Source organism: Euprymna scolopes, chromosome 38 (genome assembly GCF_053919585.1).
Source record: "Euprymna scolopes isolate OS-2025 chromosome 38, ASM5391958v1, whole genome shotgun sequence".
In the NCBI taxonomy this organism is placed as follows: domain Eukaryota; kingdom Metazoa; phylum Mollusca; class Cephalopoda; order Sepiida; family Sepiolidae; genus Euprymna; species Euprymna scolopes.
The window spans coordinates 24,478,618-24,503,706 of NC_136519.1; the positions used below are offsets into that span (position 1 = coordinate 24,478,618).

The 25,089-nt window shown below is 32.1% G+C and overlaps 1 protein-coding gene across 25 annotated transcripts in view; it reads right to left on the reverse strand.

Moving 5' to 3' along the window:
- The window catches only part of LOC145263096 (guanine nucleotide exchange factor DBS-like), an 810,829-nt gene that overhangs the window by 230,447 nt on the left and 555,293 nt on the right, over positions 1-25,089 (reverse strand). For 22 of the 25 annotated variants that reach the window (XM_080120019.1, XM_080120020.1, XM_080120017.1 and 19 more), the window contains one exon: positions 15,160-15,180. The exons of the other annotated variants lie outside the window; for them this stretch is intronic. In XM_080120019.1, coding sequence (XP_079976145.1) covers positions 15,160-15,180 — 21 coding nt within the window. The remainder of the gene's footprint in view (positions 1-15,159; positions 15,181-25,089) is intronic. 25 annotated transcript variants of the gene reach the window in all.

Consider the following 25,089-nt stretch of genomic DNA (forward strand, 5'->3'; position numbering starts at 1 on the left):
CTTAGCTGACTAAACTTGGTAGCTTTCAAGTCCAATGGAAACAAATTCTTGTTGAGCTGACCTCTTAAATAATCGTATAACTATCCAATTTCCATGATTACTGATCATTACATTGTTATCTCACTGATCACCTGGCACTGATTAACCCTTATCCTCAAGCAGCCTTTCGGTCTTGATAAGCAGTAACGCTCTTGCAAAAAGATAACCCTCCCTACTTTATGCAAGTAATGCTATCTGACACTGCCTGTGAAATGGCATGAATAATAATCAATTTTGATTGGTTGGGCAAAAACGTATAACATCATGCTCAGAAACTTGAAAAATCGTTTTGATTGCAACCATTGTTAAATGCATTCTCTACAAATCGATGTCCTATAAACTGTTTTGTTTTCACTTTTGCATATTTTTTTTTTTTTGGCATTTTATTAATACAGATTTCAACATTTGAATTGAGTGATTTAAAGAATCAAATTCTGCCCAAATTTCACCATCATTACCAATCATCATAGTTTTTTTTTTCTTACCAACCATCTATCACTCATTAACCCATATCTTCCAGTGACCTATGGGCCTTGATAAGCAATGACGCCCATGTAAAAAAAAAAAAAATCTATGTAAATAGATTAAAAAAACATTTTATTTCTGGCCAGGACAACAATGTCTCATGTCTATTCAGGTTGGCTGTCAGCAGCTGAGAATCTGAACCCCTGTAACGTTGTCCAGGAACCAACACTTTGTAGCCTCAGCCACAAAGTAAACAAAGAATACAAAAGAACTTCAACTCGCTTTTTTCTTTGTAACAACCACATTTATTTCCTCATTGTTACGGCCATGATGTTATTCACGTGGTCATCTTTTCAAACGTCGTTCACCCTTTAACGTGATCTCGAATGTTATCCCCGTCCCTAACGTGATCTCCTTTCTAAAATCTTTATTTTTGCCTACAGGTGACGTTATTTCATATGTATTTGCATATGCGCGTCTGCGCTATGTTATACCCCTTTCCTGGGTGGAAGTTACATGATTTCCGACTTTTGCTTTGTTATTTGACAACATATAATAATTTTGTAGTTTGAAAGTGATTTTAACGCCTTTAAAGTAGTGGTTAGTGTATAATTTCTGGCTTGAATTAAAATTTAAAGATAAAAGTCAAATATTATGATGTTTTTTTTAATTTTTTTAGAAAAAGGGTTAGGGTTAATACTGTTAATTTTTATTGCATACTTTTTAATAATGTCCTCTTCCTCTATTTTATTTCAATAAATCGCTTCACAATAGAAATACTGAAGAACAATAAAAGTGAAGGAACTGATTTGCCTTGTCACCACTTCCGGTAGCACTACATTGAAAATTAGGAAGTACGTTAATTGACTATAACCTAGTTTCTTTCCTTGGACTGCTGGACTTGGGAATTCCTTTCCGGTTTCCTGCTTCCCGGACTGCACTTTTTTCTTTTTTTTTATACAAGGGAGTCACTTCTTATCAAGCCCAAAGGATAAGGGTTAATGAATGTATGGTGATCAGTGAGACAACAGTGTAGTAACTGTTAGCGGTGGAAATTGGATAAAATTTGAATTATTTCAAGAACTTGCAAGATTTTAAATGTAATGTGAATAGTCATCTAACTGCTCAACTCCCCACAGTCTGCTGTTAGATGCGATCCCAAATAGTAGCCTCTTACACTGTAACATAACGTGGAGAGCTATATGCAAATGCATGCGAAATGACGTCACCGGCAGAGAAGATAAAAAGGCGATACAAAGGAGAAAGAGGACGATCACGGGAGAGACGTAGATAACGTTTGAGACCTCGAGAGAGACGGGGAGCACAGAATGAGATAATGCTCTAGTATTGGAATTATTAAGGAGTCACTAACGGGGTTCCCTGTGATTGGATGGAAAATAACCAATCGCTGGCTTCACTTTTTAGATTACTCCCAGTCATTCATACGAGACACGTGTGAGGAGTTTCGATAGCAATTGCAGCACCAAAGAATTCAAAGCCTTTTTTTTTTCTTTTCTTTTTTTTTTTTTTTTAACCTCAGCCCAGCCAAACTCCACGGGAAACGAACATTGTTCCTATTTACAATGCCTCCCCACGGGACAGAGTTAGACACCAGGGTCATTTTTTAACGTGGAGAAAAGGAACAAAAATAAAAATTGTCTCAGTCGTGAAGGTCCACTGAGAGAGAACAAGAAATTGAAGTGCAGCATCTGCAGAACAGATACTACACTTTGAAGTATTTATTTGCTCCCCCACTGAGCAAATTAGGCACAAGGCCGATTTTTAAAGTGAGGAGTGAAGGGGAAATGGGGACCAACTCCCCGGGGAGTAGGGGAGCTGGATAGTGACAATTGGTATGAAGGGTTGCCCCTACATTGACCAAGGTCTTATATGTGGGGTCGCCCCCACATATGGTCTTTGCTTGGAGTATCTGCCGGAACAGATACTCCCGAAGGCCAAGAAAATTGTTAAAAGGATGATTTCAAGAAAACATGCTTTCTTCCTCCTCTTTTCTATCAATACACTTCTTTCTTTTTTTTTTATAAAAATCCTCATTTGTGTTCTGTTCGTTTCTTCATGTCGATGTCACATTATTTTTTTGTTACCGTCTGCAGTTGGGAAAATCCCAACAATAGATCACGTGGGTGACGTCACGGTCGTAACAATGAGGAAATAAATGTCGTTGTTACAAAGGAAAAACGAGTTGGAGTTATTTCCTATGCTTGTTCTCCTTTGCGACGTAAACTGAAATCACAACACCGTGTTGTTGGTTCACGGGCAACGTTACAACATGTTTGGGGGTGGGGAAATTTTTTTTTTTTTTTTTTAAATAGAGAAATAATAATTTTTCAATCCACAACAATAGACTCATGCAGACTTTTTTTCTTTTTTCTCAACTTGATCATGCAAAGAAATGCATTTTTTTTTTTTGTATTTGTTTTTTTGGACACGAAGAAGAGACCAACAATAAATAACATTCGATATATCTACATGCGCATTTTATTGAATTATAAATAAAAATAACAATAAAAGAAAAAACATTTTTTTTATCACAAGAAAATATTTAAAAAAAAAAAAAAGACGCATAATCACAGCTAGCTCGCCTTTAGCACAACCATCTTATTGAACCATTTAAAAATTATCTTTTCAGTTTTCTTTTCTTTTTTTTCCTCTTTTTTGTAATCAAGTAAAATAAAAAAAAGATACTTTCTTAAAGTTCATATATTTTATATTAGTCTAGCACGCCACCTAGCATTGCCCGGTTACAAAATACACTTAAATATATATTTCAATTCATGCAGATTTCGTATTTATTATGACAAAGCCAATTCTCTATTGATTATTATATTGTACCGAATATAAAGTAGTAATTTCAAAGGTTAAAAAGAAAAAAAAATAACTTGGGTGCCATCAGCTAGAATCGAAATCAAAACATTTAGCTCTTTAGCAGTATTCGCTATCATATGAACCAAGGACAGATGGATATCAAAACTTTACAAATTAATGCAGTTTAACGTATAAATGTATATTTGCGCATGCATAGAGGTGCACTTTAAGTCGACTAACTCCTGCAAAGTTACAATTATTGAATTTTGATCCCTTAACAGCTATTTTACTGGCTAAATAGCAAATTAAATTTGTGTCACAAGTCTGAATCCCCTATATATCAAATTTCAACTCTTTACACCAAAAATTGACAGAGTAGTTTCGTAGAGACCGTTCTGCACACACAGACAAGGTTACTTATACTAGCAGGCCGCTCGCCGTTGCCCGGTAGTAAAATATGCATATATATTATATTTTAATTCACGGAAATTTCTTATTTGGGATACCTATCGTTTGGAGTAATATTTTATTTCCTATTTGAAAATAACATTCTTTAATAAGATGACTTGTAAGTATTTTAAAAATACCTTTAGAAACACTAGTTTTGCCGTTTTTATTTTTACACCAAAAAGCTTTAGAGTTTGAAAAGTTTATATATTTACCTTTGCCACTTTCAAAAGCTAAATCTACAATATCATTTAATTCTTTTAGAAGTTTTTCATGTGGAATTTTAGTATATAGCGTACTAAAATCCTTAAGTCGCTATAGATTTTGCTTTTATTCTGGAGTTTATTTATTTATTTATTTTTTTTTTACATAGGCATCACCACATTATCAAGGCCAAGAGGCCACTCAAGGATAAGGGTTAAAGAGTGTACAGTAGAAATTGGACATTATAGTAATCATTAGTAATGAAAATTTGGTAAAGTTGATAACTTATATGGAACGGCTCATCAAGAACTTATTTACGTTAGACTTGAAGACAACCATATTGTAGTCAGCCGGAAAGCAGAAAAACGGAAGACAGTTCCACAGGCGTGCAATTCTAAGAAAAAAGCTTTGTTCATGGAATCTACGTTTAGGTTTAGGCACAGATAAAGAGTGGGGGGAATTATTGATAGTGTTTACAGCTAGACGAGTGTTTCTTGTGAAAGTTTGGCGAGGGGGGACCATAGATTGAAGCTCATTCGAACACTTTCCATGAAAATAACGATACATCAGAGACAAACTCGCAACATCTAATTTTATCTAATTTTTCTTTTACTGGTTGTGAATTATTTACCACCCAAAATAGATTTATATTACTATGGAATTTTCTTTTCTGGTGAAAATTATTTATTTGATTTATAATTAATTTAAATATTTTAGATATAACTTTACTTAAAGGTTTAGTAATGTACTGGATTTTTGTTGGTTGGTTGTTTTTGTTTTACAGCATATCAACCCCCTTTTTTTTTTTTACACAGTGATCACCACTTATCAAGGCCCGGAAGCCACTCAGGGATAAGGGTTATTGCAAGTACATTACGTTAGTGTGGAGATTTGATGAAGTGTTTAATTAAGGGGGCGGTTCATTAGGAATTTGTTAACATTGGACTTGAAGACATCCAAGTTGTAGTCCGGAGGGAAGCAGGCATACGGAAGAGAGTTCCACAGGCGTGCAGTTCTAAGAAAGAAGCTTTCTTCATGGAATCCACGTTTTGATTTAGGCACAGATAAAGAGTGGGGGAAATTTTTCACAGTGGATTCAGCTAGACGGGTGTTTTTCGTGAAAGATTGGCGAGAGGGGACCAGAGATTGGAGCTCAGACGAGCACCTACCATGGAAATAACAATAAAACAAGGATAGGCTCGCAACGTCTCTTCTGTGGGAGAGAGGTTGCAGGGTAGAGAAAAAGGCATCCCCCACTAAGCCACGAAGTCTATTTTGTACTCTGTCAAGGCAGGATAGGCTGTTTTTAGCAGCTCCTGCCCAGATATGGCAACAGTATTCCATCCTTTTCAGGTTATTTAATGCCGAATCCAAAGATAAAAATTTTTAATAGAATATATTTGTTGTTTTCAAGTCAGTTTCTGTTTAACCCATAGTTGGAACCATAACAGGTACTACCACTCTGAGTCAGAATGGATGTGGGAGCAATGGCAATTAAAGGATGGCTCCACACTCCCCAAAGCCCGCAAACTGGGGCCTCACCACTGGATATAGTTTAAGGTCATATCCAGGACCGTGGATTTTTGTGCATTTTAGAATCATAGGGACACTTTTTTTTTAATCCAAATAATTTCAAACTAAAGCTAGAAAGTGCTTTACCTGCCATTTGGATTCTCATCTTCTTTGTTTAAACATTTAACCTCCTGAAGAAAAATCGACCACAAAATTTACCCTCATAATCTATATATATAAAAACGAAAATGTGTGTGTGTATGTATGTATGTTCGCTTTTTGTGTATGTCCACAAAAGGCTTTTTTCCGGCGGGTTCTCGAGGCCATCGCTAATTCTTAAAACTTTTTATATCACGTTGAAATCATAATATCTACTAATGGGGGTCGCCTGCCTATTTAATTTGCCCGACTTTGAAAAGCTAAATATTCCACATTTTTGGATCGCCGCGTGTGGATTCGGCTTTTTCGTATAATAAAAACGAAACTAATTTGGATCTGGCGTCATTTTTCCAGTCGCGATCACCGGGAACGTCCAAAAGCAATCAACTTTGATCAATGCGGAGTTTCTCCTTATATCAGACAATTGCTATTCAATTTGGAAAATCCCCTTTAAGTGGGGAGCTGGTTCCCTCCCCCTCCCATCAGATTGGGGAAGCCAAAACTGCCCCGCATTGAAACAAAGTAAACAAACCCCAAAAAACTGCCTCGCAGTAAATAAAAAACTGCCACGTCATCGTTTCGCTCCCACGATGACCTCATTAAGCGGGCATCTGTCAATTTTAAACCTCCTTGACTTGACTCACATTTTAACCCTTAACACACTTATCAATTCCTCTCCCCTCGTGGCCGAGATGGTTAGGTGGCTGGCTTTTTTCCCTTTCATCTCCACCTTCGCGTCAAGGCTTCGGCTACCTTCCTATTAAAACTTTTTTTTTTCTTTTACAACGTTTGCAACGCCGGGTACCCCCTGCTAGTATATATATAAAAGCGAAAACGTGTGTGTGTATGTATGTTCGCTTTTTGTGTATGTCCACAAAAGGCTCATTTCCGCTTCGTTCTCACTCAGTTCGCTCATTCTTCAAACTTTTTGTATGCCGTCTAAATGATAATATCTACGAGAACAATGGGGGTCGCCTGTCTATTTAATTTGCCCGACTTTGAAAAGCTAAATATTCTACATTTTCGGATCACGAAAATGAATTCGAATTGGATGTAAACGTCACTGTTAACTATTCCGCAGTAAACAATTTGACCTCATTAAAAAAACGCGGAATAGCGTGATGTTTGATAGTCACTTTTTAATCGCTCTTACTGCTACTATCGCCATAGCACAGGTATTCAGGCTCAGCCTATGGGTTCGAGTCTACCTGTCATCAAGCCCCCCCACCCCCACACACCTTATTTTTTTTTCCATTTGTAAAATCGCTGTTTTTTATTGTTTTCTTTTTTAATATTTAAACAGGGTTAAGTTTCCTTTTTGTTCTTCTTTATCCCCACCCCCAAACACACACAAACACCTGGCCAACGCTGGGTACCCCCCCCCCCCGCTAGTTTAATCATAAAATTCAAAGCCCTAATAAAATAATAAAATTTAACTACAGAATAAAACCATAAAATTTAACCTGATAATAATGCAATAAAATATAATGTACCACCACCATAGCCTTGAGCCCTGGAGGGGCATAGGCCATCCACAACTTTGTAGATGCTTTTGTAGCAAGGAGTTCTTTTTTCAGAGTGAGGGTGCTGGCCCCCACGCCTAACCTTCCCAGAAGGTACATACAGCGCCTAGCCTTCTCAAATGGTCACCCATCTGACACTGGTCAGGCTCAATCTTGCTTAACTTCGGTGATCTGGCGAAAAGCGGTGTGTCAATGTGATTGTGCCATACAAAATATAATGCAATAAAATAATAACATTTAATCTCATAATAGAATAATAATAAAAAAACAATAAGATTTCAACCTATATTACAATAAGCTTAAACCTCCTAATCAAATAAAATTTGATTTCATAACAAAATAGCAATCAACATCATAATTAAATTGGATTAAACCTCATTTTAAATTCTGTTTAATGAAATAGAATTTAACCTCACAAATAACATTTGATCTCATAATAAAATAACACAACTTTATAATAAAAGAATAATAACAAAAATTATTTACAGGTTAAGCACGCCTCATGCCTCATGCAAAATTTAGTTATTTCATTGAATAGTGACGTCGTTTAGAAATACTTTTTTTCCTCGGATTTAGGATCACAACTGAACCATAATACTTGACTTTTGTTTATAAATTTTGATTGCATGCATATATTACTTTCCGTCTATAAATTCAAAATTACTATTGAATGTGGGAGTGTAAGCATTGGATGGTGAAGAATATTATGAGAGGATTGAATACTGTTACAATATTTTGGAGTTGTAATGGGGTATGACCCCACACAGTTGGGCGATTCTATTTATAAATGATGCTGCTAGGAACTGACAAATCAAATTAATTCACATTCTGCTACCAACCAATCAGAAACCAGAATTTCTCCATAAATATTAAACCTTTTCTGTAGCAATTTCGCATGTTTTTTTCTGTCTCGACACAGCAAGAATCTTTTGCTCTGTGGAACTGTCTACTGCAAACCAGTCACCTCTCAGGACTTGTGTGGAACAACAAACCATCTGAAACTGTTTTGAAACTAAACATGGCTTACACTTCTAGAAATACAATAAACAGTATTGTGTCTGAGATGATTCTTTTTTTTTTTTTTTCACTATCATATATACAAAAACTAGTAGGGTTACCCAACATTGTTCGAGACAAAAGTGCAGTATAGTGGCAACATAGCGTGGATGGCTATATGCAAATGTATGCGAAATGATGTGGCTGATAAAAAAAGGACTATAAAAAGGAGAAAGGAGACGATCATGAGAGAGATGTGGAGCAGGAAACAAAATAATTCGAGATCACGTTAGATGCATGGATACATTCGAGAAGATGATCATATGGGTGACGTCATGGCTGTAACAATGAGGAAATAAATGTTGTCGTAAGCAAAAGACAAACGAATTGAAGTTCTTTTTCTTATTCTTTGTCTACTTTGCGACTGAGGCTACGTGTTGGGTAACATTGCATAACTCCTATTCCTTTCTCTTCTCTCTCCCCTTCCCTCTTTTATTCTTCAACCAGCCTATTCCTCTTTTTGGCCATACACACAACTGAAATCGGCGTAAGGGCAGGAGCTGCTCAGCACTTCCTATCCTGCCTTGATAGAGTTCAAAACCGACTTCGAAACCTAGTAGGTGATGCCCTTTCCTCTTCCTTGCAACCTCTTTCCCACAGAACAGACATTACTAGTCTGTCTCTGCTCTATCGCTATTTTCATGGCAAGTGCTCGACTGAACTCCAATCTATGGTTCCCTCTTGCCAAACTTTCACAAAAACACTCGACTAGCTACAACTTCTATATATATGATTTCCCCTACTCTCTATGTGTGCCTAAATGTAAACAAAGATTCCATGAACAAAGCTTCTTTCCCAGAACTGCCCACCTTTGGAACACTGTTCCACTGGCATGCTTCTCGGTTGAATACAATGCGGTAGCCTTCAAATCTAATGTAAGCAAGTTCCTGTTAAGCCGTCCTCATAAATAATCAAATTCTACCCAATTTACACCAGAAGTGATGACTACACCATCACCTTACATTCGTTAACCTTTTATCCTCAAGTGACCTTCGGGCCTTGATAAGTAAATAAAAAAAAGAAGGGAAATAACTCTGTAAAAAAACAGAATTACTTTCTTTTATTTAGTGGCTGGAAAACGGACTATGGAATAACATTAAAAGATGTGTGCATGTCTTGATAACATTAAATGATATAAATGACCATTTGACCCCAAAATAATGAATGTTTTACATTAAATTTCAGATATTATACAGCTGGGGTTACACCGATTAAAACAAACAAAACAAAACAAAAAACAAGTACCAACTGTGTGGGTGTTTGTTGTCTGTTTTTCAAGTTTTCGCTGGACATACAGACAGACATTTGCCATTTATATAATGGATGGCATACCGGTAACTTCTTTGTGGTCATAATAAATTTGAAAGTGACTTTGAAGCCTTTAAACTGTTAAAAGAATTTTTAGCAAGAATGATAGTTTATAATCGATGAAAGTCGAATATTATGGTTTATTTGTCTTTCTCTAAGTGAAAGGAAAATATTTCTAAAAGGTGTCACTATTCTAAAAAAGAACTTGATATTCTATTCTTCTCTTAGTCCATTTAAGGAATTATATTTGTATTAACGAATCACCACTTTCCAAGGCCAAAAACCACTCAAGGATAAGGGTTAGTGAGATTGCTAGTTGAAAATGATGAACGGAATTGACAAAATTTGATTAGTTAATCGGCACAGCTTAAGCAGTCATATCGTAATGTGTTCCACAGATGGGAAAATTCGTAGAAAAAAACTGTTTATAAAAATTTTCTTTTTTTTCTTTTTATATGCTTATAAAATATTATGGTTCATTTGCCTTTCTATAGATTAAAGGATACTCTACCAGACTAGATGAATTCTTGTTGTGGAATTCTATTTTTTTTCTTTTTATATGCTTGTAAAATATTATGATTCATTTGCCTTTCTATAGATTAAAGGATACTCTACCAGACTAGATAAATTCTTGTTGTGGAATTCTATTTTTTTTCTTTTTATATGCTTGTAAAATATTATGGTTCATTTGCCTTTCTATAGATTAAAGGATACTCTACCAGACTAGATAAATTCTTGTTGTGGAATTCTATTTTTTTTCTTTTTATATGCTTGTAAAATATTATGGTTCATTTGCCTTTCTATAGATTAAAGGATACTCTACCAGACTAGATGAATTCTTGCTGTGGAATTCTATTTTTTTTCTTTTTATATGCTTGTAAAATATTATGGTTCATTTGCCTTTCTATAGATTAAAGGATACTCTACCAGACTAGATAAATTCTTGTTGTGGAATTCTATTTTTTTTCTTTTTATATGCTTGTAAAATATTATGGTTCATTTGCCTTTCTATAGATTAAAGGATACTCTACCAGACTAGATAAATTCTTGTTGTGGAATTCTATTTTTTTTCTTTTTATATGCTTGTAAAATATTATGGTTCATTTGCCTTTCTATAAATTAAAGCATACTACACAAGACCAGATGAATTCTTGTTGTGGAAGTCTATGTTTTTCTTTTATATGCTTGTAAAACCATTATGTATATAATTAGCACCAAAATACCTCTGATACCAAATCCAGAAAGGCAGCAACCATCTTCGAATTGATCTCAACATCAGTGGCCGTTCATGTAGGAGGAAAACAGTCAACAGGAAGAGTTCCACAATCCTGCAGGTTTTCAGAAAAATTCAGAACTTTCTTTCATCTGTTTTGTCCTATATATGGAGCCATAGATCATGTGATGATGCACACACACAGAGTTCAAATGCCAATTAGACACCATCCTCGAATGTCTTCGGTCTCTTTGTACAGGAGTCTTTCAGGACATCTTCACACAATGATACTTTTCCCTACAAATAAACCCTAATGAACTATTCAAAATAACACAGTATTCAAAGCCTAAATAAGACCTCCTCAGTATTTTTTTTTACATAGGCATCACCATTTATCAAGGCGCAGAGGCCACTCGAGGATAAGGGTTAAAGAGTGTACAGTAGTCAATTTGGCAATATAGTAATCGTTAGTAATAGCAATTTGGTAAATTTGTTAACTATATGGGGACACACTGATTAATACGAGGAATGGTACACTTTTTGATGCTACTTCAAGTAACAGCACTTTGCTGGATACTCCACCAGACCAGATGAATTTATGAATCCAGCAAACTCAAGTAAAGACCTGTGGCATAATAGATAAAGTACTTGATAAATTTCAGTTGTAAATTACACTCTTTTAGAGTTTTAAGGTTCAATCCTCAGTGTGGGCCGATACTAAAAATACAATTGGGAATTACTTATGACTTTTATTGTAAGTAGATTTCTATTATCATTCTGAATTTTCTAGATGAGGATTAATTATTCGTACTTGGGTTCTTTGAACTACTGTTCTCATCTTGTAATTTTCATGTTTCGATCGATGTAACCTTCAGCCTTCTTCAGGTGTATCTTGTTGAACTGTGGAATCTGCACAAAATTTCGAATGGGACCCTTGATTTAATCCATGGAGTAGTTTGATTTCATTCTGTCAGCCATGGCTGGGTACATTATCCACTAGGTCATAGTCATTGGATAGTGCTTGTTAAAATTTATTTTGTAAGTTCTGGGGGTTGAAGGTTCAATCCTCAATGCAGGCGACAGTCAAAATATATCCAGCAAAACCAAGATAAGGCCTGTGGCATAGTGGATAAAATGGAAGCATAATCTCCCTTAAAACTTATTTTAAAAAAAAAACAAAAAACCAATTTCTAGATATTTTATAGATATCTTGTCTCAAAACATGTCACTAGAGCTGGCCTGGAAATTGACCACACACAATGATCATACCGAAAAGGGAAACAAAGAGGAAATGAACTTCATGTTATTTTTGTAACTACTTAGTTGAATCAACCAATGAGAAACCGCCCCAGCATCACATGATCTATGAGAAAAAAAAAGATCTAAGAATTGAAACTTAAAAAAAATATCTTTTTTTGCTGTTCAAATCTTCAATTAAAAATTAAAAAAAAAAGATCTTGGTTTTTGTTTTTAAACTTTTTCGTCACTTTACATAAAAAAAACTAATTTTTGTAACAAAAAAGGGGGGGGGAATTAAAACATTCAAGTTAAAAAAATTAATAAATTTTATTTTACTATGAATTGGTGATGGGACAATTCGAATATTTTTCCCGATTCCGATACAATTATTGATTCTGATTCGTCATAAATCTCTAAATATTTAACAATAGAGTTGTTATTTTTTCCAGATTACCGTAAAAAGCACTTGTTAAGTGTGCAAATATTTTATCAAGCATAAAAATACACATAGTGGTGTGTGTGGTGGTGGGGGGATCTGTGGATTTTATTTTTAGTGTTAATTTAAAATCAATAAATATTTGTTATTTAATCATTACTGCTAGCAGTGGAAGATTTAGCTTTAAACAAAATTAAATAAAAACGACAACCAAAAGAATCGTTTTTGGCATCGGAAAATAGGCACAAATTTTTCCGATTGCGATACTGGTTCTGATATTCCCAAATTTTCTGATTTTTCCAATTCTGATTAATCATCCCAACATTATAAATACATATCAGTTTATGTTTCTAGACTTGAGATGAGGATAATTTGTATCATTGTGACTATTGTTCTCATCTTGGTTGTTTTTCTGACAACGTTTTGGCCGATGTAACCTCCGACCTTCTTCAGGTGTACCTTGTCGAACTCAAGACTCTCAAACTTAAGAATCTGTACGGAATTTTGAACAGGACCATTTATTTAATCTGGTACCTCTCTACCCCAACAAAATTCTCTATCCATTAGTACAATCCAAAATCATGTCAATATAGATGACAATGAGTGCAAATCCACTATACGGCGTAGTTACGTTGACACACCGGTTCCCATCAGATCACCAAAGTTAAGCAACATTGAGCTTGATCATTACAAAATGGTTGACCAATTTGGAAATTCCAGATGCTGTAAGTAGGAGATGGTTGACACCTCCCTGCAAGAGTTACAAAAACCTAATGGGGATATACATGCAACTGGGGACCACTTGTGAATTTCATAGTCCCATGAAACTTCTTCCTTTGGAGGAAGCTGGTTAAACCCAAATAGGGTTAGTGCCATTTCACACACACACACACTATGTCTTGGTCAGATGCTGAAGAAGAAGAGTTGGAAGAATTAGTTCACAAAAGAACAACCAGCCTAGGAGAATTGGGTTTCCTTGATTGAGCTAAAGTTGGCATCCATAATATGATTAAAAACGTTGGCTTGTAGGGTATTTTGGCCTGTGTTTCTACTTGAAGTACTCCTCGGAATCGGGTAGCATGCTCTAATTCCGTCAGTTGTGATTGGGTAGAAACTAGTGATGGGATGATTCCAATATTTTTCCATGCTAAATTCCCAATTCCAATACAATTACCAATTACGATTCTTTATAAATCTCTAAATATTTTACTATATAGCTGTATTTTTTCTCTGATTACCATAAAAACACGTTAAATGTGCAGATATTTTCCTAAACGTAAAAACATACTTGTGGAGGACGATCTATAGATTTTAACTTCACTGGTATTTTAAAATCAATATTTATTATTCCATCATTATTACCAGCAATGGAAGATTTTGCTTTAAACAAAATCAAATAAAAAAAAGACAATTCAAAGACTCGTTTTGGCATCGGAAAATCGGTACAAATTTTTCCGATACCCTCAAATATTTCGATTTTCCCAATTCCGATTAATCGTCCCAACACTAGTAGAAACTTTAAATAATTTGCAAGCATATTCTTTATGTACGCCACAATCACATTGACACACCGGTTCTAGCCAGATCACCGAAGTTAAGCAATGTTGAGCCTGGCCAGTACCAGATGGGTAACGATTTGGGAAGGCTAGATGCTGTATGTACCTTCTGGGAAGGTTGGGCGTGGGGCCAGCACCCTCACCCTGTAAAAAGAACTCCTCACTACAAAAGCATTTACAAAAAGTTCTAGATGGCCTATGCCTCTCCAGGGGCTCAAGGGCTATGGAAGCATGTTCTTCGTATCGCCTACACTGAGGATTGAACCATTAACCTCCAGAAGCTGACTAAGAGTGTCATTGTCATTTTCAACTGAATTTTACCTAGTAATATATCTGTTATTTTCATCATCATCAAGTGGTGTCCTACTATGGCTCACCATCTATCTCTCTCTCTTGAAACATTCATGAATTCATTGTTGCTCATCATTTTTGATGTTGTCCAGGTGTTCAGACTGTCAACGTATGTTTCTCAGTCGTTTGATTCCGCTTTTTTTGTAGACATGGCCCATGAACTTTATTTGTCTTTTTCGTACTGTTCTTATTAGAGACCTTTCTGTGTTTGCCATTTCTAATACCTCTTGGTTTGTTTTCTTTTCTGTCAACGATATCTTCAAAATTCTCCTCAGGAACCAAGTTTCAGTTGCCTCTAGTCTCTTCCGTGTACTGTTAGTGGTTGTCCAGCACTCACAACCGTATAAAAGAACAGACCATACATACGTACAGAGTATTCTGTTATATTACATGGTTTTAAATAAAAGGTTCCATTCGAAATTCGGTGCAGATTCCACAAGTTCAAGAGAAGATTCCTGAGTTCGACAGAAAGATTCCAGAGTTCCACAAAATATACCTAAAGAAGTTTAGAAGTTACATCAGCTGAAACGTTGTGCAAATAACATCCAAGAATAGTAGTCCGAAAAATTCAAATAATACAAAATATCATTTTTTTTTTTTAATTTTATATTCCAACAAAATTGAACGGCCGGCACCATAGCACATACTCATGCACACAATTGAATGGAAATTTGGGAATTAGTAAACAATCATTGAAAACACGAAATACAAGACAACAATTAGATTGCAGACAACATTATTCATACACACACAATTGTGTGTTTATTTGTAGACATAAAAATAAGGAATAATAGAAATAAATCTACACCAAACGTTGTGCCTCACCTTCTGAGCTCCACTTGAGTTCTAGGATAGAAATATAAAATAGGTTATAGAAAATCGACACCAATTTGAAGGCAATCAGCTGTAATTAAAAAATGCAAGAAGACTAATGAATTTTTGTCCCTATGATAATAATCATAACATTAAACAAAGTAATAACACTAATAACGTTTTATTACTAACAATAGACATAACACTAATAACGCTTTGTTACTATGATAAGTCATAAGATTAAACAAAGTCATAGCACTAATAAGATTTTGTTCCTATGATAATCACCATAAGATTAAACAAAGTCATAACACTAATAACATTTTGCTACTACAATAACACTAATAACGCTTTGTTACTATGATAATAGTCATAAGATTAAACAAAGTCATAGCACTAATAAGATTTTGTGACTATAAGTCATAAGATTAAACAAAGTCATAGCACTAATAACATTTTGGTACTATAATAGTCATAGCATAAAACAAAGTCATAGCACAAATAACATTTTGTTACTATGATAATAGTAATAGCATTAAACAAAGTCATAGCACTAATAACATTTTGGTACTATAATAGTAATAGCATAAAACAAAGTCATAGCACAAATAACATTTTGTTACCATGATAATAGTCATAACATTAAAAGTCATAGCAATAATAAGATGTTCTTACTTTGATAATCGTCATAATATTAAACAAGGTCATAACACTAATAACGTTTTATTACTAGGATAATAGACATAACACTAATAACGCTTTGTTACTATAATAGTCATAAAATTAAACACTAATAATGTTTTATTACTATAATAATAGTCATAATACTAATAACGTTTTATTACTATGATAATAGACATAACATCAAACAAGATCATAACACTAATAACGTTTTATTACTATCATAGTAGTCATAATATTAAACAAGGTCATAAGACTAATATGGCTATATTACTATAATAATAGTTATAACATTAAACAGTAATAACACTAATAACATTTTATTACTATGATAATAGACATAATATTAAACAAGGTCATAACACTAATAAAATTTTATTATTACGATAATAGACATAACATTAAACAAGGATATAACACTAATAACGCTTTGTTACTATGATAAACAAGGTCATAACACTAATGACCTTTAATAAATTCAGCTGTATTCGTTCATAACTAAAGAAAATAACAATCAGGATCGTAACTGATTTCTCATTTTCCTAGAAGTCTGTCAAGGTTATGATTAAATGCAACATGATCTTGCACCAAAATGCTACACATTGCATTGGATCCAAATAATACAATTTTTCAATCCTTATCTCGAAAATTTGTTAAACATAATTTATGGATCATACACTAATAAGCTACGCATCATCTTCAAAACATCTTTTGCTTTCCATGCAAATTTCATATATATATATATATATATACACACACACACACACACACTAGTAGGCCTCTAGGTGTTGCCTGGTCATAAGAAACACATACATATGACAGTATAGTTCATGCATATTATGTATTTATTATTATATTGAACCTAATATATAGTAGTGAGATCAAAACTAAATATATATATATATATATATATATATATATATGACTTGGGTGCTATCAGCTAAAATCCAAACCAAAACATACAACTCTCCACCCTTATTCCTTAGCCTCTGAGCCACTTTCATATGCATATATATATATATATATATATATATATATATATATATATATATATATATATATATATATATATATATATATATATAATTCATCTGTCAACATTTTGTTAAACAATAGAATCATTTGATTGTCGAAGACAAGATGCAAGCAAACAAAAAAGTAAGCAAAGTTCACAGAATTTTATAATTATATATATATATATATATATATATGTAAATAATTTTGTTGAAATTAAAAGACTTACATTTTTTCTATTATATAATTCTAATTAATTTCATCTTGGATCTCTTCATTACAGCAGTTTTGTTAATGGGATGACAATTTTATGATTTTATGTTTTCATAGAAATTTTCCTCCCATCAACTCATCAGATGTGATTTCCATCCAGTGTTATCAACAAAAAGTTAATTTATACATGATAAACCGGGTATATTCATTTGGGAAAAGAAATTCCATCCCCATGTTGTTACAGGTCGGCCATCTTGGGTACTGTGCAGACCAAAATTCATGTCTGAAACCTCATTTTCGTATTTTTTTTTATTTTACGTTTTTATCTTAATTTCCAATTTTTTTCTGTTATTGATGGGACGATTCCAATATTTTTCCGGATTCTGATTCTTTATTAATGTCTATTGAATTATAAAGTTGTTATTTTTTCCCGATTACTGTAAAAACATATGTTAAATGTGCATTTATTTTTTATTTTTTTCAAACGTAAAAACACGCTTGTGGGGTGGAAGTGATCTATAGATTTTAGTTTTACTGATAGTTTAAAATCAATAAATATTGATTATTATATTATTACTACCAGCAGTGGAAGATTTTGTTTAAAAAAAAATTAAATAAAAAAGCCAATTAAAAGAATCGTTTTTGGCATTGGAAAATAGGCACACAATTTACTGATTCCGATACCAATTTCGTATACATACAAAAGTCCCAATTTTTCCAATTCTTCATTGCGTTTAATCATCCCAACACCAGTTTTTGTATATGTTTATATATTTGCATCTATTTATTTTTCAGACTAGAGTGTTCTTCCTCTTAAGCATTATCACTTCAACTCTTGTGTCACATCCTCTTGCCATGGGAGGGAGATACATAAATATGGTAGCAAGACTATGTAACAAACAAAATGCTGTATAGTTGTTCTTAATGCATATTTACAGTTGTTCAATGCCAGCCTTTGCTGTTAGCTGAACATGCATACTGAGATGAAAAACATGCCAAGAAAAGTTCCTGTGTGATTTACAGAAGCCAAAAATGACTGGCTGTAAGGCAACCGCTTTTTGCAATTCTAAACTTACCGTAAGCTGGGGTGACTTTGAGCCATTAAAAAAAAATAAAAATAATAATGCGCAAATAATATATGACCTCTGCATTTTGGACATAATTTCCAGGTCTTATACAATTTCATAATTTTACAGATTCATTGTAGTGAAGCAGCAAATATTTACTGCAAAGTAATTTATGCATTATTATTTTTATTTTTGTTAATCGCCCAAAGTCACTCCGGGTGGCCAGAGTCACCCACAGATTACGGTAAATTTATGTATAATATAAATCTCACCTGTCTGTTTATATGTATGTATGTATGTATGTATGTTTGTATATCTGCCTAAAACTTTCGACAGAGGCGATGGATTTTCACGAGATTAGTATCGTTTTGAAGCACGCGCCTTCGGACAACAAATATTGAAAAATTGGCTAAAAATATTAATTTCTTCACCCTCAATTGGGCACTTTTCTATAGGGAGGGGTCGCTTTTTTCACCGATATCATCGCCTCTTTTTGATTGTCTAGCCTTAATTTAAACTTACTTATGGTTTGGCGATGGACGCAACAGCTAATGCGTCACATTTTTTTTTTTTTCCACTTTCTTTTCCTCCTTTGCAGTACGGGTTCGAGCCTGCCTGCTACCACTTTTTCTTTTTGCGCTTACAATTTTCCTTTTTTGCCTAACCAACACTCTTACACACACCTCCACTTTCGTTTCTGCCTTCGCGTCACGGGGTCGAGCCTACCTGCCTGCCTACTACAATTTTTTTTTTTTTTTGCTCAACACACACCCGGGCAACGCCGGGCACCCAGGCTAGTTATTACAATAAGACTTATCTGGAAAAGGACATTAGCCACACAAATCAGGAGCTTCTGGACGCAATAAGTACACAAGCGTTATGGCGGACAAATTTATGAATATTTCATTAACAATTGATGGATAACTCAAGACTATACATTGTTAAGTTAGTCTATTTTCAGAATCCATTAAATCATATGTTAACATACAAAAATTCTTCCTTCAAACTCCTTGACTTAAAATTTACAGGCAATATGAATTGGAACAAATACATTGAGGACATTGCAAAGGCTGCTGCAAAGTAGGTGGGTTCCTTCTATCATGCTAGAAGACTACTCACACCTGAGAGTATCCTGTATATATAAATAGGTATATTTGATAAAAAAAAGCAAGGAAAAGGTGCTCAATACGTGAGTAGAGCTAAATATGTTTTTTTTTTTTATTATTTTAACCTCAGGTGTATTGACTTAATTCATTACAGGTTGTTTTAATAGACGGGATAAAAATTATCTGTCTATATCTTTAGATGATTTAAGTTAAAAAAAATTATATAAAATAAAATAATAAATAATTTAACTTAAATCATCTGACCATATAAATGGATAATTTTTATCCTGTCTATTGAAACAACCTATAATGAATTAACTTAATACACCCGAGGAAATTGAAATAATAAAAAAACACGCACACACACACATATATATATATATATATATATATATATATATGCTTGCTGTTTGTTTATAAATAAGCGGTTTAGATAAGTGGTGGACAAATGTTTGTTTAAAATAGACATTTGGCAAGGTTATTTGCGGGCATCACTCCCGTGGGTTGATCGGTAGAACTGCTGACTATCAATCCTCAACTTGGGAGAGGTGCTAGTCTAGCAGCACTGATGAGTTGCGATACAACGAAACAGGGCTGTATGCCGATGACTACAAATATATATATATATACATATATATATATATATATATATATATATATATATATATATATATATATATATATATATATATATATATATATATATATATAAACACAAACAAATATATATCTACTTAAACTTATTTCATTGTTAATAATTTTTGAAAATTTACCCAATATTTAAACAATCAAAACATTGGGTTCTGACTTAAGAACCAATCAGGAGTAGGGGAGGTAATTCTCTTTCTACTAATCTAAACAAAAAATAACAATTAATTCTTTTTTTTATCTTATTTTATTTAACAAAAATTTATAAATGTACATTGATAGTGAGAAAAAAAGTTTAAGTAAAAACTAAAAAAAAACTTAATAAATCAACATTTACTGATTGTAGACGAAGTAAAATAAATTATTTTATTTTTTGCAAGTTAAATTTTTATATTTAATAAAAATATTTATCTAATTATGTTGAAAGATTTTAAAACTCTGCCCAAATAACATTTAAGCTTGTATATCAAGCTTTGGTTCTGACGAGCCAAATTTCATTTGTTATTGGCAATATAATAATGTGTGTAGCCATAATTTGTAGAGTAATCAAAATAGAAAATTATTTTTTAAAACATTTGTTTTTAGACTTTTTCAGAACAAAGATAAACATATTGATTAAGTGATAAATTTACGAGTTGCAAAAGTTACACCCAAATAGCACCTAAGCTGACATATCAAATAGTGATTCTCACTAGCAAATAAATTAACTAGTAGGGAGATTTTTCACTGAAATGTAAATTTAAAATATTAAAGTTAAATAAATTAAAATTTAATGAATATAAGGATGCACTTTCCTAAATAACAAAAAAATGTAATTCAAGAATAAAATTCTTTGATATAAATATCTTGAATTAAAAAAAAAAATCACAAATAAAATGATAAAATTTTACAATAATAATTAAATTAATGTGGCCTCCTAATAAAATTTTAAAAATGTAAATAAAATTTAGCTTTGTAAAATCTAACCTGAAAATAATATAAAAAATTAAAATTAAATTTAGCTTTGTAAAATAAAATAAAAAATGCAAACCTCAAAATAAAATAAAATTTAACTTTAAGAAAATAACAAAATTTGAATTCATGATAAAATTAAATTTAACTTCATAAAATAATGGAATCCAAGTTTATGGCAAATAAATTTAATACAAATAATAAAATTCACTTCATAAAATTTTATCATTTAATAAAATCAAATATAACCTCATAATAAATCAATAAAATTTTATATCATAAAAAAAATAAAATGTCAAAAAATAGAATTCAACCATAATGAAATATAAAAAAAGTGAAGCTCATAAAATATAGTCAAGTTTAACGTTTCATTTATAGGAGTATGTGGTGCATAACTGATAATATTCTGCTTAATAATAAAATTAAAAATTTTTTAAAAACATTTAACCTTATAATAAAATAAAATATAACCTCATAATAAAAAAGTTTACTTTATAATAAAATTAAAAAAAAAAACATTTAACCTCAGCATAAAATAAAATTTTATCTCAAAGGCAAATAAATTTTCACCCCCAAAACAAATAAATTTAACATCATAATAAAATAATATAATTTAAGTTTATAATCAAATAATTAAATTTAACCTTATAATAAAATAAAATATAACCTTATAATAAAAAATTTACCTCATAATAAAATAAAAACACGTAGCCTCATAATAAAATAAAATTTGATCTCCAAAGAAAATAAATTTAACATCATATTAAAATAATAGAGTTTAAGTTTATAATCAAATAATTAAATTTATATAATAAAATAAAATTTAACTTTATTTATGAAATTTACTACATAATATAATCAAATATAGCCTCATAATAATCTAATACAATTTTACCTCGTAATAAAAATAACACATTGAAGAAAATAGGATGTAACCATAATAAAATAAAAAAAATTAACTCATAAACAAATAATAAAATTTAACCTTTTCATTTATTTTGTATAATATGAAAATGTGGTACATAAATTAATAAAATTAAAAATGTGAACTCGTAAAGCAATTTAACCTTATAAAAAGATTTCCCTCATAATAAAATCAAATTAAATCTTATAATAAACTAATAAAATTGCATCTCATAATAATTTTTTTTAAATATATATATAAAAAAAAAATAGAATTCAACCATAATAAAAACTCGGTAATAAAAATTTTAAGAGGGGGGGGGCTGTTTCTTGCACATTCACCAAAGGTTGATTCTTTGATTAAATATTTTAAATGCAAAAACAAATTAAAAAAATGTTTAGTTATAGTCAGCTAACGTACTTCCTAACTTCTGGCATAGTGCTACCGCGGGCGGTGACAAGGCAAAAAAGTTCCTTCATTTCTTTCTCTCCTGTGCATGTACTCTTTTTTTTGGTACTCCTGCAGTATTTTACCCACCGATTTCACGATCTTAGCCGAGCGTTGATCGACATCCGTCGGAAAACGCCGGAACATGGCGAGCGGTACGATACTCTATCAGCCAATCAGGGCGCTTCAAACGAACGCGCAGCAGACGAATAATTTTCATTGAAATTACACACATAGCGTTTCATTTCAGTTATTTTATTGTTCAAAGTAAAAATACACATCCTTTCATTTCAGCTATTCAATTTAGCGAAGTCAGTAGAAAATCTTCCAGTCGGAACTAAAGATAAACAGTAATTGTTGTCCCCCCCCTACAAACATTACTGAAAAAAAAAAAAAACATTGTTGTTACTGTTTAATAACGTTTTGTTAAAAACAAAAAAAAAAAAAAACATTGAAGTGTTTATTACTGTTGCTTACCCCCCCCCCAAAAAAAAAGCTATCGGAAAACAAAATGAACCAAAAAAAAAAAAAATATTCAACAAAATAAATTTTTTTTACTTTAAAAAAAAAACTTACGGTAAGTGTTTGTGATTTCTTTTATCCAAATTTTTTGTGAATAATTTTATCCATTTTGTTGTGTGTGTGTAATATCTTTTCCTTGTAATGTTGTTGCTATTCACATACTTTTAGCGTTCTTGCACCGTAGCTGAGCTACGGCGTAGCTCCGAATTCTCGGCTTTCGTCGGCGTTAACGCCGAAAGCGTTCGTCAACGCTCGGCTAAGATCGTGAAATCGGTGGGTAAAATACTGCAGGAGTACCCTTTTTTTATTATGTTTTTTCCAATCTTTCTTTTTTTTTTTTTTTTTTTTTTAATAATCACTGAGAAGTTATTTTCAGTCTTACATTAATTAAGAATTATTGAAATTAGTTGTTTCTTTTAAGAATTTATTGAAATTAGTTGTTTCTTTTAAGAATTATTGAAATTAGTTGTTTCTTTTAAGAATTTATTGAAAACATTTTTTGCACTTTTTTTTTTTACATTATTGAAAGCACTTTTTAAAATATTTTTTAAAACTATTTTTGGGAATATTATGTATTGAATAAGTTTTTTTTATGATGTTTGAAATTTTATTCTTTTGATTTCAGTAATTATATTTTTATACTTTCATAAACATATATTTATTGTAAAATTCAAATAAAAAAAACTTTTATTTATAAATTAAAAAAAAACGGCTTTTATTCTTATAATTTCAGAAACATATATTTCTTATAAATTCCAAATAAAATCAAATCTTATTTTTCAATTTTGTTATTTGTTATTTTATTATTTGTTATTTGTTGTAGACCCGTACTAGCGGTCACAAATGAAGAAAACACAAGTAGTGTAAAGTGTATAAAAAATAATGTGTATTTATCATAAAGAATACAGGAGCCACTAAAGTTGTATGAGAGGAACGTGTTCGTAGCATGCGGTTAAACATGGTATGAATGTCTCCATTTAGTCTCTGCAACATTTTGGTATTCATAGAACTGGTTGATTCCACTTAGTTCTCAAATAGGGGTGATTTGTACCCCCACAACATTATTAAAAGTGCAAATAAAGACTAATTGTGTTATTTTTATCTTTTTTAGAATTTTCTTAATTTTTATCGTATGCTTTTCAATAATGTTCTTTTCTTCTATTTTATTTCAATAAATCGCTTCAGAATAGAAATACGGAAGAACAATAAAAGTGGAGAAACTGATTTGCCTTGTTACTGCTTCCGGTAGCAGCTATGCCGAAAGTTAGGAAGTATGTTAACTGACTATAACCGAAAATTGAAATGTATAAATAATGACAGTACCTCATCTTGCTGCAAACCTGTTTATATGTAGCAAGAATCATAAAATTTTAGATAGGGGAGGGGGCCTGTTTCTTTTACATTCACTGAATGTTGATTCTTTGATTAAATATCTTCAATAAAAAAAAAATATTAAAAACAAATGTTTATATAAATAAATAATGACAGTGCCTCATCTTGCTGCAAGCCTGTTTACAAGGTGCCTTCAATATGTTTTCAAACTTTTTTTGATATTTTTACAGTTTAATCAAGACATTAAAAAATGAAAATATCGAAAAAAGGTTATATTTTATGTATCCGTTTTGGACTTAAGATCTCCGAAAAAAAAATTTAATTTCATTTGATCGATTATTTTTTTTTTTTTACAGCAGAAAAACACATTTATGAGAGCATGTTGAAGTCAGCCATTATGGAAATTTTTAACATGCCATGGGGAGATAATTCAATGTAAAACGCCGAAACTCCCTTCCCATCTTTATTATTAGCTTTTCTTCCTAAAAATTGAACCTTTTGCTCGGTATCATAACAAAGTATTTTCTCGCTGTAAAAAAAAAAACTACTTGATGAAATTAAGTGAAATTTTTTTTCGGAGAAATTTGTTCCATAACGGATACGTACAATATAACCTTTTTTCGATATTTTCATTTTTTAATGTCTTGATTAAACTATAAAAGTACCCTTTTTTTTGTACAGACATTTAAAACTTGTAGACTCTTGAAAATTCAGTATGTTATTGCTATACATCTTATGATTTGACTGACCAATTTTTATGATTCCAGGTTCAAATGAACAGCTACAGAAGGAACTGGAATACACCCTACTAAAGCCCGATTATCACAGCGGGTGATTTTCAAAAATACAATCTGGACGTGAGGACACTTTAGAAGAACAATATGCAATAAAATTCTGTTTCAAACTTAGAACAAATGCCACAGAAATGTATGGAATGCTTCAGACTGCTTTTGGGCCATCTCACATGAATCGAGCATCAGTTTTTGAGTGGTATAAGAGATTCAAGGAAGTAATGGAACCTGTGAGGGTTAATGAGAGGTGTGGAAGGAGTTAGGAA